The following is a 26,298-nucleotide window of genomic DNA, read 5'->3' as shown; positions in this document are numbered from 1 at the left end:
TGCCAAAGGGTTGCCTCCTTGAGGCTAATACCTAAGCAAAAAGTAAACCAGAAAAATGGTAACTGATTGCTGATCTCCTTGCACGGGAGTATAATAACAGGGCTCCCAATAATTTTTTTTTGTGAGCACACTGTCAAGCTGTCAGTACAACATGGATTTTGTCTGGACAAAGCACAAAAATGTACTGATGTCTAGTACCAGTCCTGAGTTTTTCAGTGTGCAAACCATGTCTAGTACCAGTCCTGAGTTTTTCAGTGTGCAAACCAAAAGCAGTGCAACAATGTCATAACATAATAGTAAACCAGAAAAATGGTAACTGATTGCTGATCTCCTTTCACGGGAGTATAATAACAGGGCTCCCAATAATTTTTTTTTGTGAGCACACTGTCAAGCTGTCAGTACAACATGGATTTTGTCTGGACAAAGCATAAAAATGTACTGATGTACTAATACCAGTCCTGAGTTTTTCAGTGTGCAAACCAAAAGCAGTGTAACAATGTCATAACATAATGTACATACTGTTTGTATATAGTCCAAGCAGGAAAACAGGTGTTTAAGGCTGAAGTTTCAACATGTTTCATAGCTGAAAAGCACAAGTAGGCTGGTGTACAAACCTCAAAAGTTGGCTTGTGATAACGCTTGTGCATGCCCCTGGACAAGTGCCCTGGTGTGCGTCCCATCGGTATTGATGATGTATCTCGACGGATTGTGGCTAAGGCTATACTGTTTGTAATTGGTTGTTTCTGCTGCTGGACCACTTCAGACTTGTGCAGGCCATGCTGCTGGATCGGAGGCTGCAGTTCATGCCATGAAGGAGATGTTTGGTGATAATGAATGTGAAGCTGCTATCCTTGTTGATGCTTCAAATGCTTTTAACTGTATCAATCGTCAAGCTGCACTACATAACATTTCAATGCTCTGTCCATCTTTTTCATTGATCCTGCAAAATACTTATGGTGCCCCAGTCCATTTGTTTGTAGTTGGTGAGGGGGAAATTCCTTCGACTGAGGGAACAACACAGGGCGACCCCCTTGCAATGGCTATGTACGCGTTGGCAGTGGTTCCCTTGATTAGGCGTCTCCGAATGGTTGTCCCTGGTGCTTCTCAAGCTTGGTTTGCAGATGACGCTACTGCAGTTGGATCACTGTCGATGCTATTAACCTGGTGGTAGCATCTTTTATCAGTTGGACCAGACTATGGCTACTTTACGAATGCTACCAAAACAGTTCTGATTGTGAAGCTAGAACATCTCTCTTCTGCACAGACCATGTTCGCTATTACAAATATAAGGATTACTGCACATGGTCAGCGACATCTTGGTACTTCCCTGGGTTCAAGGGAGTTTGCTGAAGAGTATGTCACAACTAAGGTTGAGTCTTGGACTGCAGAAGTTTCTGCTTTAGCAGAGATTGCTACTAGTAGGTCACATGCTGCTTATTGTGCATTCACCCATGGGTTGATTGGTCGTTGGGTCTACTTGATGAGAACTATTCCTGGTATTAGCTCCTTTTTTCAGCCACTGGAAGATGCTATCCGTTTGCGGCTTCTTCCTTCTCTCAGTGGACGTCCTGCAGGTTTCAATACTGAACGTACCTTGTTTTCTCTTCCCTGTCATTTTGGTGGCTTGGGTGTAGTCAATCCCACTAGCATTTGTGATTCACAGTTTGCTGCTTCTCAACAAATTACTGCTCCTTTGAAAGAGCTAATCATTAAACAGTCTGTTTGTGCTCATCCCCCTGATACTCGATCCATCAAGGCTCAGGTCCATCAGAGCAGGCGTATGGCAACTAAGGAACATGCCCTGGAGATTAGGAACAGTCTCTCTACACAACTTCAAAGAACTGTTGATTTAAATAGCAAACCTGGAGCCTCTTTGTAGTTGTTAGCCCTGCCACTACAAGATCAAGGTTTCCATCTAACTAAACAGGAATTCTGGGATGCACTCCACCTGTGTTATGATTGGAATTTACTGAATACTCCTAGTCACTGTGTTTGTGGTGCCAATTTTTCTACTGATCATGCCATGATATGTCGGCATGGTGGCTTAACATTTGTGCGTCATAATGATTTACATGACATCACAGCTGAGTTACTGTCTAAAGTATGTAATGACGTTGCCATCGAACCACCTCTTCAATCTCTCAGTGGAGAAGTAATTACTCCTCAGTCTGCCAACCGACAAGATGATGCCAGAGCCGATATTCATGCTCGTGGATTTTAGGGGCGGCGGCAATGTGCCTTTTTTTGACATAAGGGTGTTTCGTCCAAATGCACAGAGCTACCGCAATACTTCTATTCCATCTGCATATAGACGTCATGAGCAACAGAAGAAGAGGGAGTATGGTGATCGTGTCCGTGAGGTAGAGTTGGCATCTTTCACTCCTTTAGTTTTCTCAACAACCGGAGGTATGGGCAAGGAAGCAGTCACTTTTTATCGCCGTTTAGCCGAATTACTTTCCAGACGTAACACCATGACCTACAGCAGCACTCTTGCATGGCTTCGTTGTTTGTTGTCTCTTTTAAGATCTGCAACTATGCAAGGGGGTGGCACTCCAATAGTACCTTTACTCCGAGCTGCAACCGCGGTCAAGGTCGGTCAAATCCTTGACCGCCCAATTATTTATGTTGACTCTTGACAATTCTCTATATTCGTCCTTGGCCGTTGACTGAATTATATTTGTTCCTCCGTTTGACCACTACATAGCTATATTGTAACTATCAATGCAGTCATCAATGCAATATTCATTACAGCCGTTTGTAGTGCCGCAAAACTGGACTGATCATTTTAAAGCTATGTGAAGATATGATAAACGTGTGCAGTTTCGAAGCAGAGGTTAAAGGGGTTATGTTCTACGACTGCCGTGAGCATTTGCGCACAGATCAATTCGTGCATGCCTACATTGAACGGGATACCGAGAATGAACACCACTGCAAAGCACATTTCGTAAAACGTTGCTCCAATAACAAAGTACTGGGACACCTGAGTGCAAATGTCGCTGAAGCGGTTTATGAGATTCGGTACAAAGAAGAATGAATAGATGCTCGATTCCTTTTGTGAGTGCATGATGATTGTAAACTACTATTATGCTGCATAAGTTGTTACACTATATGTGATATAATTGTATAATGTTGGTTCTGATGGCTGTGATGCACAGCTACACCTGACCTTGGTGTATTATGTGCAACTATATCATAAGTAATAGCTAGCTATTTGCAGATTAGCTACATGAATGAGTATGAAAATGATCAGCTGCCTAGTTCATACAAACTACAGCTGATAGCCAGCTACAGCTAAAAGAATATTATTAACTAGCTAGCTACACACCAGCATATCACATGCATGCAGTTCATTAATAATTATTAAGTATTTACATTTCAAATGTAGCTATGTTATAGAGTGTGCATAAGCGGAAAGATAATTGAGAAAATAGACTCCAGATCATATCGATACAGAACCACAGATATCCTGGTTTCAATTCAAGCAGCAAAAGTTTAACACCATAACAAGATTTTCAGCGTTTTACAACACCATGGAATTGACTATGAGGTAAAAAGCTAAAATCTGTCATACGTATATCCATGTAGCTATGCAATATATAATGCATGGCTGTCAATCCTGTCATACATGGTTTTGTCTTTCAGATGTACCAACCAAAGGATGCACCATTCTATAATTGATCAAGACAACTTAATGTTCTTCAAATAACAACATTACACAAATGACATGTAATTAAGCTACCTTATATTCATTGTACATTTAGTATTTATCTACTAACATTATAATTGTGTACAGTAATTAATTGCTTGAAGCTGAGCTTAAAAAGTTTTAATATAATCAAGTTTAATAGTAGGCTCTTGTATTCTTCCACTTTGAGATATAGAATTATTAGCTTTCCTTTCAAATTCTTGGATCTTTTCTTGAGGAATATTATCGGCTATTTCCCAGGTTGTATCACTATATCCAATCCATGATACTAAGAACTCATATTGATTCCTGATGCTGTGAAACCTCTTTTCTAGTATTTCATTAACAATGTATGGATCAGTACTCATTTCATCACTGCTTCCTTCATCTTACTCATCATCTGCTTGTACACATTCTTCCATCCTCTTCTCAATATCAACATCAGCATGATATGGCAGATAATCACTTAGCTAGGGAATTTTCTCTAGATCAAGTTGTACAATACTGTTACTGTTCACAAATTCATCACTTTTGCTTACACAAGTGATCAATGTTTTGCTAACTTTAGTATGACCTGCGCTAATATATACATTTTTGGCACTATCATATTTCAAAAATTGCTGTTAAGTTAGGATTGGATGATGATCCAGTGTTACAACTAATATCTTGGTCCATTAAAAGCATTATTTTTCCAATTAAGGAATACCGTAATTTACGAAGGAGATTCTTACTTGGATGTATTGCCCAAAAATCAAATGAAGAGACACCATGGTTTGCAGGTGTTGCTTGATCTCCATACAAACCACCACCATGGAATCGTCTTCTTCTATCCTTTGAGGGTTTCTCTTTGTGTGGCTGAAGATCTCTGAGAAGTGAGCTTGCATTAGCTGAATGCTGATCAATTGTGTCCATGTTTACATCTGATATTAAATTGCAAACTGCTTCTATTGTGTTTTCCTGCACAGCTTGATCATGATGTAGCACTGACAAGACATATCCATTTTCATCATTATCTTCTAGTAATTCTAATTCTTCACTAATGTCTTTCATAGTTTTGTCCAGGTGAGCTGAAACTAAAGTATCAAATACATTTTCAGAAGTACACACATCATCAAAATCTGCTTCACTTGCAACTAATTTTATTGATTCAATAGAATTCAAAAGACAATGACTTGGCTTTTCCCACTGTTTACTCTCCCTTAGCTTGTGAGCCAAGTGAGGCACTAGCTCTTGCATCAACTTTTTGGAGTCATTATCACCACTTTAACATGCAGAAATTAACTCAGCTACTAAATCTTCATACTTACTGGGCTTCTGGTATGTGTCTGGTGTTCAATGTGGCATCATTTGATGATGGCGCAAATGTGATTTTCCTTTTTTTGCTGTTTTGAATGGAATTACCAGAAACTTTTTTGAGAGTGTTTTCTGCATTTTTAATTTGCATTGCCTTATTCATTTGACACAAGAAATCTCTAAATGTCAAATTAGCAGAAGTGATAGGCAGATGTGCTGCTCCACCATGTAGTATAGAATGAAAGGCTTCAATTTGTCTATTGCCAGTTCTCCTTAAACTGTAATCCTCAGCTTGAAGATCTGGAAAGGACAGAAACAGTGCAGCTGGTGCAAAATTCCAGCATGTCCCATTAATTCTAATGTCAGATAATGAATTCTGCTAATCCAGTTTGCTGTGAGACTAAGACTATCAGTTATTTCTACATATTTCCTCCACTGCCTCCAAGTCATAATGCCTGCCCAAAGGCTTTGGACAACTTTTGGTGGTGACCCAAACTTGTTGTTCCGAAAGGGTTCAATAATCCAAAATGTTGTTTGTAGATATAATTGCGTGGCTTTGGCAGATGGGGGGGTAAATTCTTTAACTTCTTCAATAGCCTTTTGAGATATAACTCTTACTGTAGCATCACAATTTTGCCGTACATGTGGTGTAATGTCTGCCTGTTTGATGACCAAATTTGGAATTTTTTTTTTCAATTCTCTGAGATCTTGAATGGTAGCCAGCGAATATGTAAGGCTTCCATCAGCACCAGAAATAACCTCTGCAACTACTTTAATATTTTCATTCATTAAGTTACGAATAGCTGTACGGCCACAATGATCCCAGCAGGAGTAGGCAATGGAAAGATAACCCTTTTGCAATACAGGTGCAAAATATGCAAAACCACTCATAGGCAAACCTAAAAATTTTAAAACTTGAGTTTACTTTTACATATGTACTAGGTGTGGCCAGTGTGATAAGTGCTCTCAAGGAATTGCTAGCAGAATTAGTGCAATGACCAATTAAAGATAGAGCAAACTAGCTGCAATATTTTCAACTGTCATCATCATAGCAAATATATGTAAACCTGTGACCCCACTCTTTGCTTCTGGAATTGAACCAACTACAAAATCACTAAACTTACCTGTGGTATCCACAAAATCCATTGTATAAGCTTCTGCTGCATAAAGACCTTTAGAACGAACCATAAATATATACTCAGCAGTTTGTTTAGGATTTTGAAACGTTGGTAAATGTGATGATGTAGGATGTATTCGGACATCAGCTGGAAATTCTTCTCCCACAAGATACTTATTGTCATACAATTCAATAGTTCGTATTATACGGGTACCATCCATGCTATTTTGTATTGGTCATTTGTCACGTTCACATAACTTTTGAAGGACCCATTCATTAATCCCTGGCAGATAAATTTCACCTTCTAGTAACTTTCTTTTGATCTGAACTTGTCTCAAACATGGTAAACCCAGCAATGGTGAAAGTTCATTGTAGTTTCTTTCACCAAGTTTGTTACAATACAATATGGTTAATGCACGTGCTTGCATGTCTGCTCGATAATATTGGCCATTGGCTTTCTTTCCAGTCCAATTTGTAAGGAAAGATAAATCAAAGTCACTCAGCTGTTTGTTTGCAATTAATGAATGGAGCGATTTCAGAAAGGGTACGGTTGAGCAATTCTGATACCAGCCATCTTTTAACACCTTTTCAATTTTGCAGTTGAGTCGGTTGACTTTTTCTTTCTCTATCTTTGCTTTTACAGTCTTGAACTTTAAAGCATTTCAATGTCACCTGGTGAACAGAATTTGTAGGTAACACCTGGTCTTGCTGCTCTATACGAGTCATTGCGAGGATTCTTTAATTTCTTGGAACGGTTATATTTTCTTAATAATTGTGAGGATTTTCCATGCACTAACTGAAAACAAGCATTACACTGATATGGGTGGCTGCCACCACAAAAGGCTTTGCCAGTGCAAGCAACAGCATGGATAGTTCCAGTGTAAACAACATTGCTTCCATCTTCAACAACTGTAACTTTTTTTGATGGGAATGCCTTGTAAAAAGAAGGATTATCGGAAATTTCCTTTAATTTTTGAATATCAGTTGGATAACTTTCTTTCCAAATTCTGTATTCTTCACAACAGCTACAGTTGGCAGTTATTCCATCTGGATCAGTTGCCTCTCTGTGTATTTCCCATAGTTTCTTAACTGTGGTACATCCACTGCTTCCATCATTATAAAATTGCTCATATTTCCAATCATATACTCCAGCACACTCAACTGAATGGAGAGATATTACAATATAATTTGTTTGAATAATAACCACAATTAAGCATGGAAATAAACAAAACAAACTTATAGGAAAGCACTAACCCACACTGGCAGCCTAATACTCATACTATACAGACTGTCCGTGCACTCAACCTATAGCTATGGGAGCGAACAAAGAGTGGCTTTCTGCAGTCAATATACGGGAATGGATTATGTTGTTACTGAAGGAACATAAACTATTGTCCACAGAGGGAATATGGGATGGGTTTTTGGTTCTACTAATAATATTTATATGCCAGGATGCATATTAAATCCTTACAGCTCAAGATTATCAATGAGTGTAATTTATTATTCACTAACCTAATATTTGTACAGAAAGGGCAAGCAATAAAGAAATTGGTTGGTTGGGGTATTTTATTCTATTGTCCACTAACCTAAGAATACATACAGGGAGGAATGTAACTTGTTTGTTCTGCTAATATTAATTGCCAGGGGTATTATTATATCCTTACAGTGCAAAGGGATGATCATGAGCGTAATTGTATTAGAAAGGGAACACAATAAAGGAGATGGTGCTTGGGGTATTTTATGCTTTTGTCCACCAACCTAAGAAGGAATAAAGAATGGAATGTTTATTCTGCCAATACTAATTGCCAGGGGGTATTACATCCTTACAGTACAAAGGGGTGATCATGAGTGTAATTTTATTACTGGCTGACCTACAAAAGGGAACAATGAAGAAATTGGTGCTAGGGGTATTTTATACTATTGTCCACCAACCTAAGAAGGAATAAATAATGGCATGTTTGTTCTGCTAATATTAATTTCCAGGGAGGGTATCATAGCTTTATACAGTGCAAGGGGATTATCATGAGTGTAATTACATTATTATTCACAAACCAACAAAAGGGAACAATTAAGGAAATGGTGCTTGGGGTATTTTCACACTATTAACCTAAGAAGGAACAAGAATGGCATGTTTGTTCTGCTAATATTATTGCCAGGGGGTATTATATCCTTACAGTGCAAAGGGATGATCATTAGTATAATTTTATAAATGGGAAAACAATGAAGGAATTAGTTGAGGTATTCACTATTGTCCACTCAGTATAGCCTGCAGGGATCAAAAATTGCATTTTAAAAATAATAGTTGCTATAGCTATAATTATAATGGTACATTACATGTGATGACATAGAATAAAAATGGGAGCTTACGCACACCATACATTATCCAGAAAAAAGCGTTTAAAAGTAGCGAAAAACAAGCATGGATACTTACGCTATATCTCATAAACGAAGCATGGTAATAAAACAAAACTTTAGACCATTATTAAGCGCACCCTAATCTAGTTCGAGCCCAAAGTTGGCATTATTTGGAAACACTAAAGTAAAATGGTGGACGTTTGTAGAAAGCGAGGTAGAAAGCGTGTACATCAAAGTGTTGTGCTACAAAAAGAACAGGAAAATGACTGCACTAGTTCTAGCGAAGATTGTCTGATAAAGATGAGGATTACGATATCTGTCAAAAGCATATAAGACGAAGTGCCAGTGTTGAGGAAGAAGATATGTTGCAAGAAGAAGAGCAAGACGATTGTTTTAGTTCTAGCGAAGATTTGTGTGATGAAGATGACGATGAAGATGCTTTGTGTAGTGATGATTTTAGTACTTCTATCAGTGAAACGCCCGACAGTTCATCTTCCACAAGGATAGGTAGAAAATCCAATAAGAAGCACCGATATGTTATAGGAAACTGTAGAAATCCATACAGATTGTCACGCGATTTGCAAAAGGCACTCGGTGATAATGAACCCAGTACGTCAAGCAGCCAGGCTATGGCATGCCACGTTGAACAGAGTACATGGAATAAAAACGTTTGTAAAAGCTGTGCTCCAGTACTGGAGAAATATGCTACTACATTTCGAGAGATGAAAAGGCAGGGAAGTGAACTGAAACGAAGGAAACTGATAAATCCCCACGCTAAAAAGCAAGATAAAGAACACTACAGAGATCTGGTGAAACAAAATGATTGGATAAGGAATAACATATTTGATGCCACAGGTAACTATTTGTTTTGCTGTCGGTGTGTTCATCACGGTTTGGGCATTTCCTTTCAACGGTTAGCTAGACAGAGAAAAATCAAAAAGAAGCAGTTCAGTGAACCGCTTCGGTCATTTACCAAATCAGAAGTTATCTCAAAAAATTTAGGTCAGAATGTGTTGTAATGCCAGAGGGTTGTGACATATCTTTCATGGCATGGTGGAAACAGCTTGATAATTCAAGTACTGTAATGGTTCGGTACCCACATGAACGTCATGGTTCAGCAGGAAGTGTTTCACATGCTGCCAACGTCGATACAAAACAAGAATTTCTGAACTTCGTTGATTTAAACTCTCAACCAAATGGACGAAGTGCTGAAAGCTCCTCATCCACCCATTATTTCTTACCTAAATTTAGCAAACTCCTAAGGTTGGCGTGAGTAACTATGAAGAAAGAGTGAAGCAATCATTGGTTGGTGAATTTAACCGAGCACAACAGGAGCAACACAAGTCTACCATGTCAAATTATTCAGCAAGTGCCTGGCTAAAAAAGGAAAAACCAAAACATGCCATATATCCCCATAAACTGGATTACTGTGATACTTGTGCCAAGCAAAAAGAGTTATTACGATCCAAGCAAACTATTTTAAATCGTATTCGTCAGACAGGTTCTGCTGACGAAGATCAACAAAAGTCTATTGAGGATGAAATGGCTCAGATAAATGAACAAGTGAAAGTACATCGACAGCAAGCGCAACAATCACATGATTATTACAATGAGGTAAAAAGTCGATGCCAAATGGAATGGAAAGAAATTTGTACACTAGAAAACAAACAGAATAAAAGCAATGAAGAAAATGAAACACTGGAAAATCTTCGACATAATTTTACAGCAGTTCTTAGCGTGGATTTTCAAATGCAGAAGCTTGTTCCATACTGGGGGTTGTCTCCACAGCCTGGCAGTACATATTATTTACAAAAACTGTCACACGATATTTTTGGGGTTGTGGATCATCGAGAGGACCACTCGATGCTATACATTTTTTTGACGAAACAATTGGTCCAAAAAATACAGATCATACTATATCGCTTTTAATGGACTACATCAGGAGCAATGCTGCTTTCCCATCATGGATTAAACGGGTACATATATTTCTAGACAATACAGGGAGCACAAATAAAAATGCCTATTTTATGGGATGGGGAATGGAAACAATACAGCAAAAATACTTGGATTATTTGCGCTTCTCGTTTCTTGTGGCTGGCCATACAAAGTTTGATGTAGATCGAGTGTTTTCAATTACATCAAAGGCATTTAACTCTTCTGATGTATTCAACACCAGTGAGCTTGTAAATGTAATGTCCCAACCTAATCATATTACAGCTAAACTAGTGAAAGGTGACTTGATTTACAATTGGCGAGAAAAAATTAGTGCTAAATACAGCAAGTTACCTGGTATTCGTGAACTTCATGACTTTGTGATAGTTACATCTCCAAACACTGGAAATGCCACTATGTTAGTACGTGAAGGGTGTTATGGCGGGAGATCTAAGAAGTCACCTTTAACACTGAACTCGGGGTATACAGCAGATATTAATGTTTTCCCCTTAGAAAGTGATACATATGACCAACTGAAGAAAACGCGTGAAATAACTGCTACCAAACTGACGCATTTAACTCAGATGTGCCGAAATTTTATCCCTGAAGAACGATGGGTTGATTATGTTACAAGAAACAACAGTTGTAATTGATTTTCTTTTATTATTGTACTTTCATATGATGCATTGGTCATGCTTCCAATTTTATTCTATGCAAAATAGCTTATGCTCATTGGGGTATTTTAAGGGTAAAACTGGGACAGTGATGCTCAAAATTGGTGAACTGCTTCATTTAAAGCCAAATATTTAAATGTACTAAAAAAACAGTAATTGGCCAGGGTGTACATAAGCTCCCATTTTTATTCTATGCCATCACACATTCTTAGAGCTCAATGGAGTAGTCATGAGCATACCAGTTTAGGGAGCAAAGGATGGCTTACTGAGTTACAAAGGGTATTATAAACACTAAAGGGAATTTCATTATACTGTTCACTAATCTAAGGAGGGACTAAAGGGGATAGTTTAATTGTTTCAGTAGGTATAGATGCTATAGCTAGTAGATATATTATTGTTTAATATGCAGCCTTGAACTTTCATACCAGCAACATTGGTAAAATTTGGTACAATACATGTTTTATTTAAGTTCAAATGCAGCATTTTCTTGTACATAATTAATCAGATGATTCCATGACATTCAGTTAAGAGATTCAGCTAAGTGTACACAGTACACTAGTTTCCACCGGCACAACAAATAAGCATATATAGCTATTAATGACTGCACATACAACTGCATGTTTGTAAATAATAACGCACCAAAAGTTTGATCACTGCTGGAAGGATCTTCTAGATCTATCAAGGCCACTATATATGAGAGAAAGTTTATGCAATAATGAAGATATTATTATTACACACCAGGGGAATCTTTGAGTTTGCTGCATTTTTCTTTGTTCATATGTGCATCATCGTCAGTCATGCAGCCACTACCAAGCTCTAAAGAAAGGTTTATAGATGTAGCTAACTAGCTATATAATGTATACTCATTAATATAATTACGATGACAATTCAAATTGTAATTATGATAGCTAGCTATGCACTATATAGCCTAAATTAATGATTTAAAAAGTCATGCAGACTGTGTTGAGCTCCACCTTGCTTGTGAAATCGACTGCAATGTTTCTGATGTGAGATGCTCTTTCTTACATGTTGGTTAACATGTCTTAGTTGTCGACTTCCATGAAAAAGTTTTTTACACCAACGACACTTGATAACAAATTCTTGTTGGTCTATAAAAAGTGGTTGGTCATCAGCATCCATTCCAGTTTCATTTTTCTGCTCTTTCCAATGTTTCTCTCAGCTTTATAACAATCTGTTCTTCATTGTACTATATAAATATAGGTAAAAACATCAAACAAGTTGCAGTATGATATAGCTTTAGTATGCACCTCTTGTATATCATCTTCTGGAATCGTCCGACTCTTCTTAGACCTAGTGGTCTTTTTCACAGGCTTATCTGCAGCACAAAGTGGCTTGAGCTTTTCTTCAACATGAAAGCATCTGTACATGATCTTTTTCTTCAAGGAATGATATCAAAGCTTCCTATTGGACTATACAGTGTGATAGAACAAACACACACTATATATATATAGAGCAGTTAATTCAGGGGCGTAGCTAGCCAGAGGGTGATGGAGGGGCTGGCATGCCCCCACGAAACACTCAAAATCATGCATGATTGCAAAAAAAGGCTAATGACCCAATGGTGGGCTAGCCAACATACGGTGTTGTATTATTACAGCTTAAATAACTAGCTACATAACTATTTCAGTACTGACTGCTTCCAATCGAGGTAGCTATATTCGTCGAGCATCATCGCACGTGCCACAACTGTACTCCAACAAATTCATCCACAGTCCGGTAGAGCTAATACTTTCGTGCAAATACAAGTTACTTTACGTTAGCCACAGCCTGTGCTGCAGTCCTAGCACACTGCTGACAGGATGACGTATTCACTCACTTCACTCGGCGAAATTCAAATGCCATGTATCGCACAAAATCCCACCTGTCTTGCTAGCAGAACCTGTAAGCTTGACTGATCCACCTGACTGGCTGACAAAGTAAAAACAGACTGCACTGCCGTACGTACAAAGGTCCAGTGTGATCGACTCGATAAAATTTTCATTGCTTCGTTCTGCTACAATGTGCATCCGGGAACACGATCCATCCTTCCAACAATGCTTCCCCGGTAATGGGCCATATTACTGGCCCTAGGGACTTCTAGTTGTCCCCCTTTCAGTTGTCCAGCACACTTGCTCCTAGGTGCTGGGGGTGGTAGGCAAGGGCAGTACATTCAGCCCGGGAAAAAAAACTCGATAAAATAAACTTGGTACATCTATTTAGCTAACACTTTATCACCTCGTAGGCAGTAGGTTCGTAGCGTCATCTGGTCTCCTCAAGCTTGGGTCTCCTTTGTCACATGTGAGTTGTGACTCCTGCCGCGGAGAAGCGGGTCACTCTTTTTAGATTCAAAAATGTTCTATCACGCGAGTAATCTAGGCTAAACATAGAAGTATGTCTCTAATATTTTCGTTCGATGGATTCACGAGCGAGTTGAATGTTATGTGTGGGCATTCACTAGCAACCCCTAGTGATACCGCGTAGTAGTGTACATAATTTACAGTCATTTGCGTGTCAGTTTAATACTGGTAAACTTGTGACGAGGTTTTAAAAAAAATCATTTAGTGATGGGGGGGGGGGGCAAATGCCCCCCCTTAGCCACGCCTCTGAGTTAATTTGCACTAGAGTGTGATACTAACTGACTATCCATAGTGAATACAGATACTAAATTTATAAGAATCATGATCATGATGTACATAGCTATTTGATTTGTTACTCATGCAGATGCATGCATGGTCAGTGCCACTTCTTAAAGATCTTATGAGAGTGCATGCAGCTACAAATCTATCAACCTTCAAATTCTCTGCTGACACTACATAAATTTGCTGAACTTTCCACAAAGCAATGAATGCTGATACTACTCACGAGCAGCTAGTTACTGTGGTAGCTATACACCTGCAATTAGAGGATTTGTGATAGCAAATGTAGCTAGTATGCAAAGACCATAGTAGTATCTATATTGCTACCTAATCTGTCAGTGCATGGTTTACTATGAGTGAACACTGCTGGCAGTTGCAGAATCAAGCCTTCGAATTGTACTGTATTCTTCATAATACCGACTAAGTAATCTTCTTAGCTTTTTATATCAAGAGCTAGCTATAAGGCTACAGCGGAGCAAGAAATTCCAGTAGCTAGCTACCGAGAGAGCAGTTTAGCTAGATTTATTTATTATTTTTTTATTATTATTAATTAGCAAAGCCCACCAGGGGCAACACGCTAATGTGCATTACAAATCACAAATTGTTTAGCTTATCTATAATGTTCTTAAAAGTGTCAAGGTTAATTGTGTTAATGTTGTCAATTTTCAAGTTATTCCAATCAATAATTGTTCTCGGCAGAAAAGAATACTTATATAAATCAATTCTGGATTGCAGCTGTGCAAATTTGAGGGGATTATTGGCACGAGTATATGATACAGGGGTTGGCTGGGGTAAACAATGGTTTGGTAGCACCAGTAAGTTTCTTACAATCTTGAATAATAATATAAGTCTAGCATTCCTTCTCCTACTTTTTAAACTTGGCCATTGAAGGTAATTAAGCATATCTGTAATACTGTGTTGTTGATTGGATCTGTGCCATGGTTTATTAAGAACAAATCTTGCAGCTCGGTGTTGGATCATTTCTAATTTGCTAACTGTTGTTTGGTGATAAGGATCCCAGATGGCTGAGCAGTATTCAATAGAAGGTAACAATAATTGTTTGTATAAGTGTTCTTTGATTTGTATTGGGGCATTATATAAATTCCTTTTCAGAAATCCAAGAAGACGGTTTGCCTTTCCACAAATATAGTTAACATGAGGTTCCCATGATAGTGTATGATGGAGGCGGATACCAAGATAGGTGTGCTCTGATACAATATTCAATGGAATATTAGACATTTTATATGTAAAAGTGCTTTTACTGTGGTGGGTTGTAAATTGTAAAATATTGCATTTGGGAATGTTAAATTCCATCAGCCAGTTGCTAGCCCATTGTGTTAAGGAATCTAAGTCATTTTGCAGTATTCTGTGATCGTTGGGCGTAGCTATAGTTTTAAAGAGTAGAATGTCGTCAGCAAATAATCTAATTTCTCTCTTGATGTTTGTTACAATATCGTTAATGTAAATTAGGAACAACACAGGACCAAGTACGGAACCTTGTGGAACACCAGATGTAACTTGACATGTAGAAGATCTAGAGCCTTCTACTACAACCTGTTGGGTACGACCATGAAGGAAGGACTCTAGCCACTGTAAGACAGTTCCTCTTATACCATAGTAATTTAATTTGTAGAGAAGTCTAGAATGAGCTACTCTGTCGAACGCTTTAGAAAAGTCTAATATAGCAGCATCAACTTGCAGGTTCCTGTCAATATCTTTTGCAATGTCATTAACAGTAATGAGTAGTTGAGTCTCACAGGAATGTTTTGATCTAAATCCAAACTGGTTGTCTGAAAGAATATTGTGGTCCTCCAAATGCTTCATAATTTGACTCACGATGATATGCTCCATTGTTTTACAAACTACTGAGGTGAGTGAGATAGGACGGTAGTTGCCTGGGTGAGTTTTGGAACCTTTTTTAAATATTGGGGTGACATAGGCATGCTTCCATTGTAATGGGACTTCACCAGATTCTAGTGATTGTTTGAAAATATGAGTTAGAATGGGAGATAATTCGGCAGCTGTGGCCTTCAGTACATACGGATGCAAGGAGTCAGGTCCTGGGGATTTGGATGTGTCACAGGTACTTAACAAGTTGTAGACTCCTTGTTCGGTAATCTCAAATGTAGGTAAAGATGGAAATAAGGATGGACCTTTGTCAGGAATGTTACTATTATCTTCGGATGTAAAGACAGACTGTACTAATACCATTGTTTTCTTGTTTTCGTGACTTGATGTAGTGCCATAAAGACTTTTTGTTACTGTCTGGTGATGAAGTTAGGTTTGTCAGGTAGGATTTGTGTTGGTACTTTAGTTTATGATCTATCTCTTTTTGTAATGATTTATATTCATTCCAGTCACTATCTCGACAATAACGCTTTGCTCTTCTATAAACTCTTTGCTTTTTACGTATGAGTCGTTTTAAAGCAGAAGACAGCCAGGGAAGGTGAATTCTTGTACTTAATTTCTTGGTAGGAGTATGAGTGTTTATTATTTCTTGTAAATTTTGTAAGAAGAAGGACCAATTTTCATCTAAGCTTTGGGGTGATGCTTGATTTATTTCAAAGTAATCATGTGACAAGTCTGATAATTCCTCTCTTATTTTTTCCCAGTCAGCTAGCTTGTAAAGGTAAACAGTTCTGGGATGTTGTTTGATTACACGTTTAGGAATCTTGATGGACTCTAAAACAGCGTCGTGGTCACTCAAGCCTGGAAGTGGTTCACATGATATCACAGAATTAGGATTAGTAGTAAAGCATAAGTCTAAAACATTTTGAGCTCTTGTAGGGAAGGTGACTAACTGAGACAGTTGGTAGTTGTGTGATAAGTCAATAAGTTTTCCACGAAAGTGACATGATACATAGGAATTTATTAGTGTACTGTTTTCCCAGTCAATACCTGGACAGTTAAAGTCACCTCCAAGAATGATTTGGGTGTGGGGATACTTTTGCTTAATCGTGTCTATGGAAGACTGCAAGTTGTCAAGTATTGTATCACTTGAGTGAGGAGGACAGTAAAAGGAGCCAACGATAAAGTCATTGTTCTTGTCAAGATGAACGTGAGCCCACACTATTTCAATAGTTGAATTGTCATTAATTTGTGTACATGGTATAGAGCTCTTTATGGAAATAAACACACCACCACCAGAAGTGTTTCTGTCTTTTCTGTATGTTTGATAATTATTTTGGAAAACCTCAGAGTTTAGAATAGATTCATTCAAATGTGATTCTGTCCCTATAATGATGTCAATTGCATAGGTAACCAGAAAAACTTCAAGTTGGGTTCGTTTGTTAGTAACACTACAGAAATTTACAATAGACAGTTTCAAATCACTTAATACATTATTTGAGTTTGGGTTATTAGTAGAGTTATTAAATACCTGTGAATTTGAGTCAGGATTTGAGTTAGTTATAGTGGAAACAGGGAGTCAGGATGACTCCATGCTTGTGGCAGAGGTATTATTAAGTGGCTGTGCTGATACAGTTACATACTCTAATTTGTTACCATCTGTACTCACTTTGCAATGAAGCTTGTTGTTGAGGTATAAGGAATCATTTCTTATTTTGATGTATCTCCGTTCGGTACCATTGTCAATTAGGGATCTCCTTTCCTTCAATAATAAGTGTTCCTTTTGACGCTCCTGGGGAGTTAGATCAGGTTTTATGTAGATTGGAGCTTCAAGCTTAGACTTAGAACTTAGGATGTCAATTGCTGTGTTTGAACGAAGGAACTTCACCAGAAGGGGTCTGGGACGCTCACTCTTTTGGTCATACTTACCGAGACGATACAAATCTTTTATATCACTAGGTTCAATGTCAATATCAGTTGCAGACAGAGCCTCCATCACGTTTTCCATGTCCTTTTTCATTCGGAGTTGTCTGTTGGTATTTTGGGGAGATGGTTATAAAATAAATCAGTATGGAACTGTACATAATTATACATACATGCAGTGATCTGTGCCAGGAACTAAACTTACTCGCAAATCTCCATCGCTCTCAATAAATAACTTCTTCTTTACTAATGAGTCATATCCGTATAGAGGGAAACTTTGGCGCCATTAAAATTTGGCGAATTTGGCGACTGACCATGAATTCGCCAAATTTTCCCCATCCAAATATTTTGGTGGCGAAGAAAATAGCAAACCGAGCCTCGAACTAATTAATTTTCTACTCAATCAAGGGATAGTGGGCCAGACATTACGCTACCAAATAAAAGGTAATACTATATAAACAGTAGATCTACACCCTCTGGAATAGTGAATATTATTATTATTATTATTGTGATTTTGCTGCTGAAAGACATGGATACAAACTGGGGGGTTGGTATAAAACTAAACTAGACTATAAAATACAGCAGCTGGTGTGCTGATAAGAGCTATCAGCACCCAATTATAAGTTAAGATTACAAGGGAGCAACTAAAAATTACAAGTAAACTAATTAATTAACAAAGGGGTAATTGGGGTGGAACTACACCTATGACAAGGACATACAACATGATAAGTACAGTAATTATTGTCATCAAAGTTTGAAGTGAATATGGCCCAGAAGATGTTGTTTAACTGTCTCTTTAGTGTTGCTATAGATAGATCTAGATTTAAAGGTGGCAGTAATATCGTACTTAACATGGTAGGACTCGCTATACTTGTCATGCCCGTTTCGAGTTGAAGTTTGAGGATACCACGTGTACAGTAACTAGCTACCTAGTGAGCAAGGCCGCCCAGAGAAATTAAGGGGCCCAGGGCAAAGAGTTAAAGTGGGGCCCTTGACCCAAGTTGTAAGGTGAAGACCAAAAAAACAAAAAAAAAGGTCACAACCTGCTGGCAATGACAATAACTACCCATCACCAACCATATCTCCTTATCTATAAGCTTGCTACACTGCTCCTCTGAAAAATACTGTGACTGCTCTATTAGAGTATTTAGATCTGACTGCTCTATTAGATCATATCGATCTTTTAGGCAGGTATTCAGGGGGCCCCTTTCAGGCTGGGGCCCGGGGCAAAATGCCCCAACCCCCCCCCCCCCCCCCCCCCTGTGGGCGGCCCTGCTAGTGAGGTAATCGAGGCAGGCTTGGACGCTATTATTTTTTTTATTATTTTATTATTAACACTTTACAGTGACCAGCACTGAAGGTCTGACAGCAACATGTGCTGCAGCCTTAGGATTACCTAACCTAATTTCAGGGACTTAGACCTAATGACTTAACTTACTGACTGACTGAAAAGGTGCAACAGAAAAGGTGTAACAGAAAAGGGGCCAAAGTAAGGAAAAAAATCCCTCCAACCCCAGGATTCGAACTGCAGGTCACCCAATGTCTAGTCGGGGCCACACTCAGTCTTCCTCCAGGAGGGATGGACTTTCTTCCTTAAACCTAAAGTATTTATTATTAACACTTTACAGTGACCAGCACTGAAGGTCTGACAGCAACATGTGCTGCAGCCTTAGCTAGAGCCAAGCCTGCCTCGATTACCTCACTAGCAGGGCCGCCCACAGGGGGGGACTGGGGCATTTTGCCCCGGGCCCCAGCCTGAAAGGGCCCCCCTGAATACCTGTTTAAAAGATCGATATGATCTAATAGAGCAGTCAGATCTAAATACTCTAATAGAGCAGTCACAGTATTCTTCAGAGGAGCAGTGTAGCAAGCTTATAGATAAGGAGATATGGTTGGTGATGGGTAGTTATTGTCATTGCCAGCAGGTTGTGACCTTTTTTTTTTGTTTTTTTGGTCTTCACCTTACAACTTGGGTCAAGGGCCCCACTTTAACTCTTTGCCCTGGGCCCCTTAATTTCTCTGGGCGGCCCTGCTCACTAGGTAGCTAGTTACTGTACACGTGGTATCCTCAAACTTCAACTTGAAACGGGCATGACAAGTATAGCGAGTCCTACCATGTTAAGTACGATATTCACTATTCCAGAGGGTGTAGATCTACTGTTTATATAGTATTACCTTTTATTTGGTAGCTGACTCCAGGCGCCGAATCGCTGAGAGGCGTGGCACTCCAGTTCTCGCTTCAGTGATCAAATTAATTCAATACGGCGTGCGCTTTGCTAACAATTCGCCAAATTTTATTTCGCCAACAGTGATATTTTGCTTGATTCGCCAAATTTCCCCCCCTCCAAAGTTTCCCTCCGTACGGTACTTTAACGATATTCCCAACTTCTTGGAACTTATTTCTGGAAAATATCCCACTATGTCATCTTCGACTTCTGCAAGCGTGTACTCTGTAAGACAGCTCTTTCTGAATCGCCATATCTTGGTTACTTCATGGCCCTCGTCTCGATCGCGAGCTACAGCCACTTTCACGAAATCGGCCATTACGGCCTTCTCGAGCACTTCATTGTTAGCAGAATCTGCCATAATAGCTACTAGTTGCATACGCCACTATACTCAAACTAGCTATTTATATCGCTGTTTTGGATAAGGCTCATATAATGTAATATTAAAAGCACGTACATACTGAAAACTACAACATACTACTACTTATTACCTAACTATATACTTATTACTACCTATACGTACTTAACTTAACCAATGTCAAAGTCAGGAAATTCGTCCTCAGCAGTAAGTGAATACTGGCGGAGTATCATTTTTGCATTGTACCTCCACAAAGTCACAGACAGTTGCTGGAGAAGTTGGCGCCTAGCAAACTTTCTAGGTAAACCGTTTCTAACAGTTGTTCTGTCAGCTATGGATCCTAAAATTGATAGGGCATATGGTGACCAAACACCAAAGGTCTCACATACAAGAGGGATAAAATCTCCTCCATTATCATTTACAATGTCCTGGTATTGGTTGTCCTTAGCTATCTCACCAACAGCAGCGGCCACCCCAGCCTGAGAAGAAGCAGAAGATATGACAGCAGACTGAGTGGTACTCCTGACAGAGAGATCATAATAGGCAGGTCGACCAAGATGAAAGTCAGGGTGGTATATGTCGCCAGGACGAGATCGGTCAGATGGAATGCCTTGCTCCCTAAGAACACCAGGGTGATCTTGGAGCAAGGCATGGTGTACAACAGACACTAAAGCATTATGACACTGGATCCTCAAGGGACCATGAGAGCACCCCAGCAGATGATCACCAAACTGGTCAATGACAGATAGACAAGTACAGAGTGGTAAAGAAGGGAACAAAGGAATGCCAAGCCACAAACGTAAAGCTATAGTAAAATCGTGAGGAGAAATAGCTAGACCCAAAGCAGGCTGTGGAAGTGCTTTAAGCCAACCACTGCTGGTGCCAGAAGAATGTGATAAAGCACGCAGACGTACTTGATCACGAATGGTGGAACTGCTTACAAGCTGTTTAAAAAGTGAATCATCTAAAATGGCTTGAAGGTCAGTTTGAGAGGAGTTTTGCAACACAGAAACAGACATACCTTCGAAGAAAGCGAGGGAACAATCCTCCCCGGGAAATGGCATAAAAACATCAAAAGTTTCCACTAAACGCGACACTAAAATACGGGAAGAATTACAGGACCCCACAAATGCAGGAGCAGCAGAACGCTCAGATTCACGTAGGCCCAAGCCTCCTAACCTAAATGGCAAGGTGGCTTGTGTCCAACTACTATCAGAAATTCCACAACACAAGATTCTACTAAGGCATTCTCTCAACCTAAGGTCAAAATGTGAGGGAAAGGAACCCAAAGAGGAAGATGGCACACAATGTAAAAGGTAAGTGACCTTGCAAACGCTAAGACAGCTCCTAAGCAGATGCAATTCTACTTGAGGGTCCTCGAGGTCAACCAATTTATCCTGAATTGCAACTATTGTATCAAATTGAACAGATAAAAAGGCATCGAAAAACTGTGGAGGTCCCCAAATAGGAGATCCAAGAAGCTCCAAACCACTGTTCTTGGGGTTGATACGCTTGATGGCAGGATGAAAGTTAGGAAAAGAACTGTCACCAGAAGGCCAGTATAGTTCACACTTGGATAGATTGATGTAAAGACCAAAACTGGGACCCAACTCAGTAAAATGTGAAAGTAATGTGCGAAGACAAGATCTAGTACCTATAAATGTGCCATCATCTAAATACCACAGGTTAAGAAGATATGTTTCACTAAAAGAGATGGAACGAAGAAATTGCACCAACACCAAAGAAAAAAGTAAGGGACCAAGAGGATCTCCCTGTTGGACACCTGTGGAAGCAAGAATACGCCTGTGGCCAAACCTCAGCTCAGCAGGTTGACTGTAGCACCAATACACCCAGGGGGAAATCTCTGGAAACTCTTTACACACACCATCAAGAAAAGCTGAGCGATTACATTCATTAAATGCATTCTTCATGTCTACTTTGAGTAGAGCTAGAGATTCATCATTGCCAAATTGGGAAAGAGAATGACGGACAGCATGGATAGCTGCCTCAAGACCACCTGGGATACCAACACCCACTTGACCATAAGGTAGGAAAAAGTCAGAGAGAAAGGGACGAGCAAACTGACAGCACAGACGACTGGCAAGGCGACAAAGAATTTCACCAACTGCAATAGGGCGGACACCCCCGTTCTTTTTCAGAAGAGCTGTTAAAGGGGCACCACACAACCAAGGGGCAAGCAATGGGGAAGCTTTTCCAGAAAGCAAAAAGTTCATCAGATGAGTGAGGGTGGTAAGGCAAAGTTCAGCAGAAGGTGCAGTGTGGCCACTGACTGCATCAAGAAGGTGTTGTGCCCGTAAACCAGAGGCACCAGGACTGGTACCACGAGGAAAACCCTTCAAACATATTAATACAGCAGATTCATCTACAACTAAAGAAGCAGTCTTGGGGGCCGAACAAGAAGGTGGATCAGAGACAGGATGTCGCTGAAGCAACTCTTGAAATGCCAAATCATCATTCTTATCAGCCACACCAGTAGAAGTAAGAGACTGTACAGCATTACTGTACCTACCTTCCCGAGCCCAGAACAAAGCTGGAGAAATATTGTGTTTTGAAGACTGAATACAGTGACTGGAGCGAGAGACATGTAAATCATCTTGTAGAGCTTTCCAAAGATTATACAAACCATCGGGCTGAGACCAAAGATGAAGGCGGTCTAGCAAAACAGAAGCTAAAATAAAACGACGGCGGTGCTGACGAAGTGGAGGCATACGTAGTGCCAGTTTAGCAAACAGAAAAAGACGCATAAAGCCCCAGACTGAAGAAATTGCATTTCGAAACTCGGTAGACAAGACTCTAGCTAGCAAAGAACGAACACCACGGGGAATGTGAACAACAGTTGAGACAGGACAGGTCATAACATAATTCATCACTACAGAAAGAGCCTCAGACTCAAGATGAAGAGGGCCAACAAAAGAACATGCAGAAGCTGACAGAAGGGCTAACTCTAAAGGATCAGAAGGAATACTGGTGGAGAAAGCTAAGGAAAGTGGTGAAGGAGAAGTGGGAGACTGACTTTCAGACTGATCACAAATTAAGAAAGGAAGATCAGAAGCAGAAACTAATGGAGCATTACAGCGCTGACCAGGCTTAAGTAAACGTCTGCAGCCTGTCTTACGAAAACGTTCATGAGTAGCCCAACGGCAGGAGGGAACAGTGCAAATAAGACGGTTACAGCAAGCAAAGAAAGTCGCAGATGGAAAAAACATACCTAGATATGTGAACCGAGTTGATGTGTTGCCATAAAAGAGAACAGGAGGAACAGGATTTATTACAAATAGGACAAGATAGAAGTGAAGAAAAGTGATCAGCCGAGGAAGCACTGGCTGGGATTTCCCCCATCATTGGTGAGGACTGCAAAGATGACTGCAAAGATGACTGCATCATAGTGTGAGACAAATCACGACTGTCTGAACTTGCTGGAGAGGGCATAACTTTATCAGGACTTGCTGGAATAGTAACAACTTTATCAGGGCTTGCTGAAGAGGACAAAACTACATCAGAACTTGCTGGAGAAAGAACAACTTTATCAGGACTTGCTGGAGAGGACACTGCTTTATCAGGACTTGCTGGAATAGTAACACCTTTATCAGGACTTGCCATAGAGGACACAACATTTACTGGAATAACAACTTTATCAGGGCTTGCTGAAGAGGACAAGACTTCATCAGGACTTGCTGGGGAAGGAACAACTTTATCAGGATTTGTTGGAGAGGACACAACTTTAACAGGACTTACTGGAATAGTGATAACATTAACAGGACTTGCTGAAGAGGACACAGCTTTAAGACTTGCTGGAAAAGTAACAGGGTTATCAGAACTTGCTGGAAAAGACACACTTTTAAGACTTGCTGGAATAGGAACACATTTATCAGGACTTGCTGGAGAGGACACAACTTTAACAGAACTTGTTGAAGTGGACACGACTTTATCAGGAATTGCTGAAGTGACAATTGGGCCACGACCAGCTGAAGAACACGTAGATACCGACAAAGTAAGACTTGCTGTGTCAGCGACTGTCGAGCGTAACAATGGCGGGCTGGAGGTGACAAAACTAACTTCCTTTTTGCCATTCTGATTCACAACACACTGAAGAAAGTCACCAATGGGTTTCCCTGCGTAACGAATTGTTCTCTTCCAGTTCTTGGATGAAGAGCGACCAGCGCGACGCTCAAACTCACAAGGGATCATAAACGACCCATTCCCGGCAGTAAACGAAATACAACGACTGAAACCATCCTTAAGCTTATCAGGGAGCAGTTTGGCCGGTAAGGAACCACAAATAACGTCAATGGGATGGTCGGGAGAGAGAGCACTTTGAGAGAGCACTTTGAGAGAGCGCTTATCGCTGTTTTCGCTTTTTCCCGAAAATTGTCGTATATTTCACTTCTTTTATATCGATTGTGGGTTTTTGTTGTGTGATTTTGCTTGACCGTTGACCGCCGTACTACAGCAGCATGACTCTTGACTGAGCCATTTTATTCAGGTTGATTCTTGACCAGCACCTTGACCACGGTCGCAGCTCGGAGTACAGCTACTATTGGAGTGCCACCCCCTTGGGACAGTTGCTCGTAGTCGCTAATCACGGGTGTGGTGCTTGGCATTATATAGAATTACATGTTCGTTCAAGTCATCAGCACGGACAGGCGTAATTATTATGCATTTCTGCCTTTGTTCACCGGCGAGTTGAACCCCGGTTAGTGCAAATTTGTAGGGCTTTATAGTTTTGCCAAACATTAATTATTTATTTCGTTTCATTATTATTATTTATGATGTAATTTTAATCGCATTTCGTATTATTTCGTATTATTCTTAGTACTTGGTTGTATAAATAATTATGGATGTACATACATAATAATTCAAAAATAAAAGTTTAGGGTCTAGGCCTTTGTTCATATCCAATCCATGTCCTGTAACTTCCCAGAACTCAAGTTTTTGTTTAACTTTGTTCATTTTTTGTTCTTGTAGTGGCTGTATGCTGACTAATATGTGACCAGATTTGCGAAAAAGGGTTTTCCACACACATCCGTTCTATGAACTTGAAATACCATACCTTTAATTTGTGTTCAAGAAAGATACAAATCTCAAATTTTATTCATTGATGTTGATTTGCCAAAGTTCGTAAATTGGATGTGTGTGGAAGACCCCTTTTCACAAACCCGGTCACATATATTCTAGTAGAATATAACACACAACTTTTTGCTTACTATTAGTTGGTATTTAGTAACAGTATTAACTGTTGTTGTTACTAATGTGACTAGTATAAATTTGACTAAAGACTATGGGTTTATTGGTACACAGTGTGGAAGTCCTGCAAAAATATTTACCAGAATAATCCATACAGTCATGGAAAGTCAGGAAAATATCTCTAGTAATATTATAATCTAATGTGTAATGTGGTGGAACAACTGATAGATGGAGTGAATAATTGTCCTGATTATTGGCAGAAGATTACTAACTAGTATAGCTCCTAGTGACAATGCTGGATGTTATTCTGCTCAATTCTGAGAATTCCTCACAGTAGAGTATGTGGAATAATGATATAGCTAGGTTATCAAAGGGAGATCTGGTGCTTCAAGAGTTTTCACTATCCTATATACTAAATACTGTATTTACTCGATTTGTGCTGCACCCTAGAATAGTACCGCACTGTGGTACTATTTGAAGATCTTTGTTTGTTTCTGAAAATTTCAATTGCAGCACACCCTCGAATAGTACCACACTATACTTTCGTAATTACTCCTTACTAGTGCTCTCATACCTTTAGTGCTAATCTCCATCTCAATGTAAGGAAGGAATTGTCCAAGCAAAACTTAAAAGGCTGTCCCATATTTGAAATTCCTGATATTAGTTAGTAAATTGACCACGTAGTACAAGGAATGACATGGTTGTGCTACAAGGACTTGAGTGAAAGAAAGGTCTTGTATAGAAGTAAGTAGCAATGTGTTGTGATTGTTTTATAAAATTATAATGTAGAATAACGTAGGTTTAAAATAATAGCAGCATACCCTCGAATAATACCGCAGTGCGGCACTATTCGAAAGGCTTTATCCGTATTTTTGGGAAAAAAATAATAGTACCCCTGGGGCGCAAATCGAGTAAATACAGTATTTAATGCATATGTTGCAATTGATGGAATTTTCATAACTAGTGGAACTCTGAAGTAGCATATTTGATCAGTGATCTGCAATAGGCTGCAATAAACAGGTGATTGTCCATGTGTACAAAGTCTAG

General features: G+C 39.5%; 2 protein-coding genes across 4 annotated transcripts; both read right to left on the bottom strand.

Moving 5' to 3' along the window:
- Window positions 1-3,666: 3,666 nt before the first annotated feature.
- LOC136245468 (uncharacterized) lies at window positions 3,667-18,331 on the bottom strand. 3 transcript variants are annotated; one of them, XM_066037007.1, is made up of 6 exons: window positions 17,637-18,331; window positions 12,325-12,478; window positions 12,031-12,263; window positions 11,795-11,872; window positions 11,696-11,743; window positions 3,667-7,256 (listed from the first exon to the last, which is right to left on the bottom strand). In XM_066037007.1, exons 3-6 carry the CDS (start codon window positions 12,194-12,196, stop codon window positions 6,748-6,750), a joined length of 801 nt encoding a protein of 266 aa, XP_065893079.1. In that variant the 5' UTR covers window positions 12,197-12,263; window positions 12,325-12,478; window positions 17,637-18,331; the 3' UTR covers window positions 3,667-6,747. The 3 variants fall into 3 exon arrangements, with proteins under 3 accessions (XP_065893079.1, XP_065893080.1, XP_065893078.1); XM_066037008.1 differs by lacking the exon at window positions 17,637-18,331 and adding an exon at window positions 17,210-17,606; XM_066037006.1 differs by lacking the exon at window positions 17,637-18,331 and adding an exon at window positions 13,292-13,614.
- Window positions 18,332-19,526: 1,195 nt separating this feature from the next.
- Window positions 19,527-24,336, bottom strand: LOC136245792 (uncharacterized). The gene has a single exon (XM_066037269.1). The coding sequence runs from the start codon at window positions 23,271-23,273 to the stop codon at window positions 20,217-20,219; it is 3,057 nt and encodes a 1,018-aa protein (XP_065893341.1). The 5' UTR covers window positions 23,274-24,336; the 3' UTR covers window positions 19,527-20,216.
- Window positions 24,337-26,298: the final 1,962 nt, after the last annotated feature.

Source organism: Dysidea avara, chromosome 15, assembly GCF_963678975.1.
Source record: "Dysidea avara chromosome 15, odDysAvar1.4, whole genome shotgun sequence".
Lineage (NCBI taxonomy): Eukaryota > Metazoa > Porifera > Demospongiae > Dictyoceratida > Dysideidae > Dysidea > Dysidea avara.
Note: the sequence above shows the minus strand (reverse complement) of the source record. Positions and strands in the feature narration are given on the sequence as shown.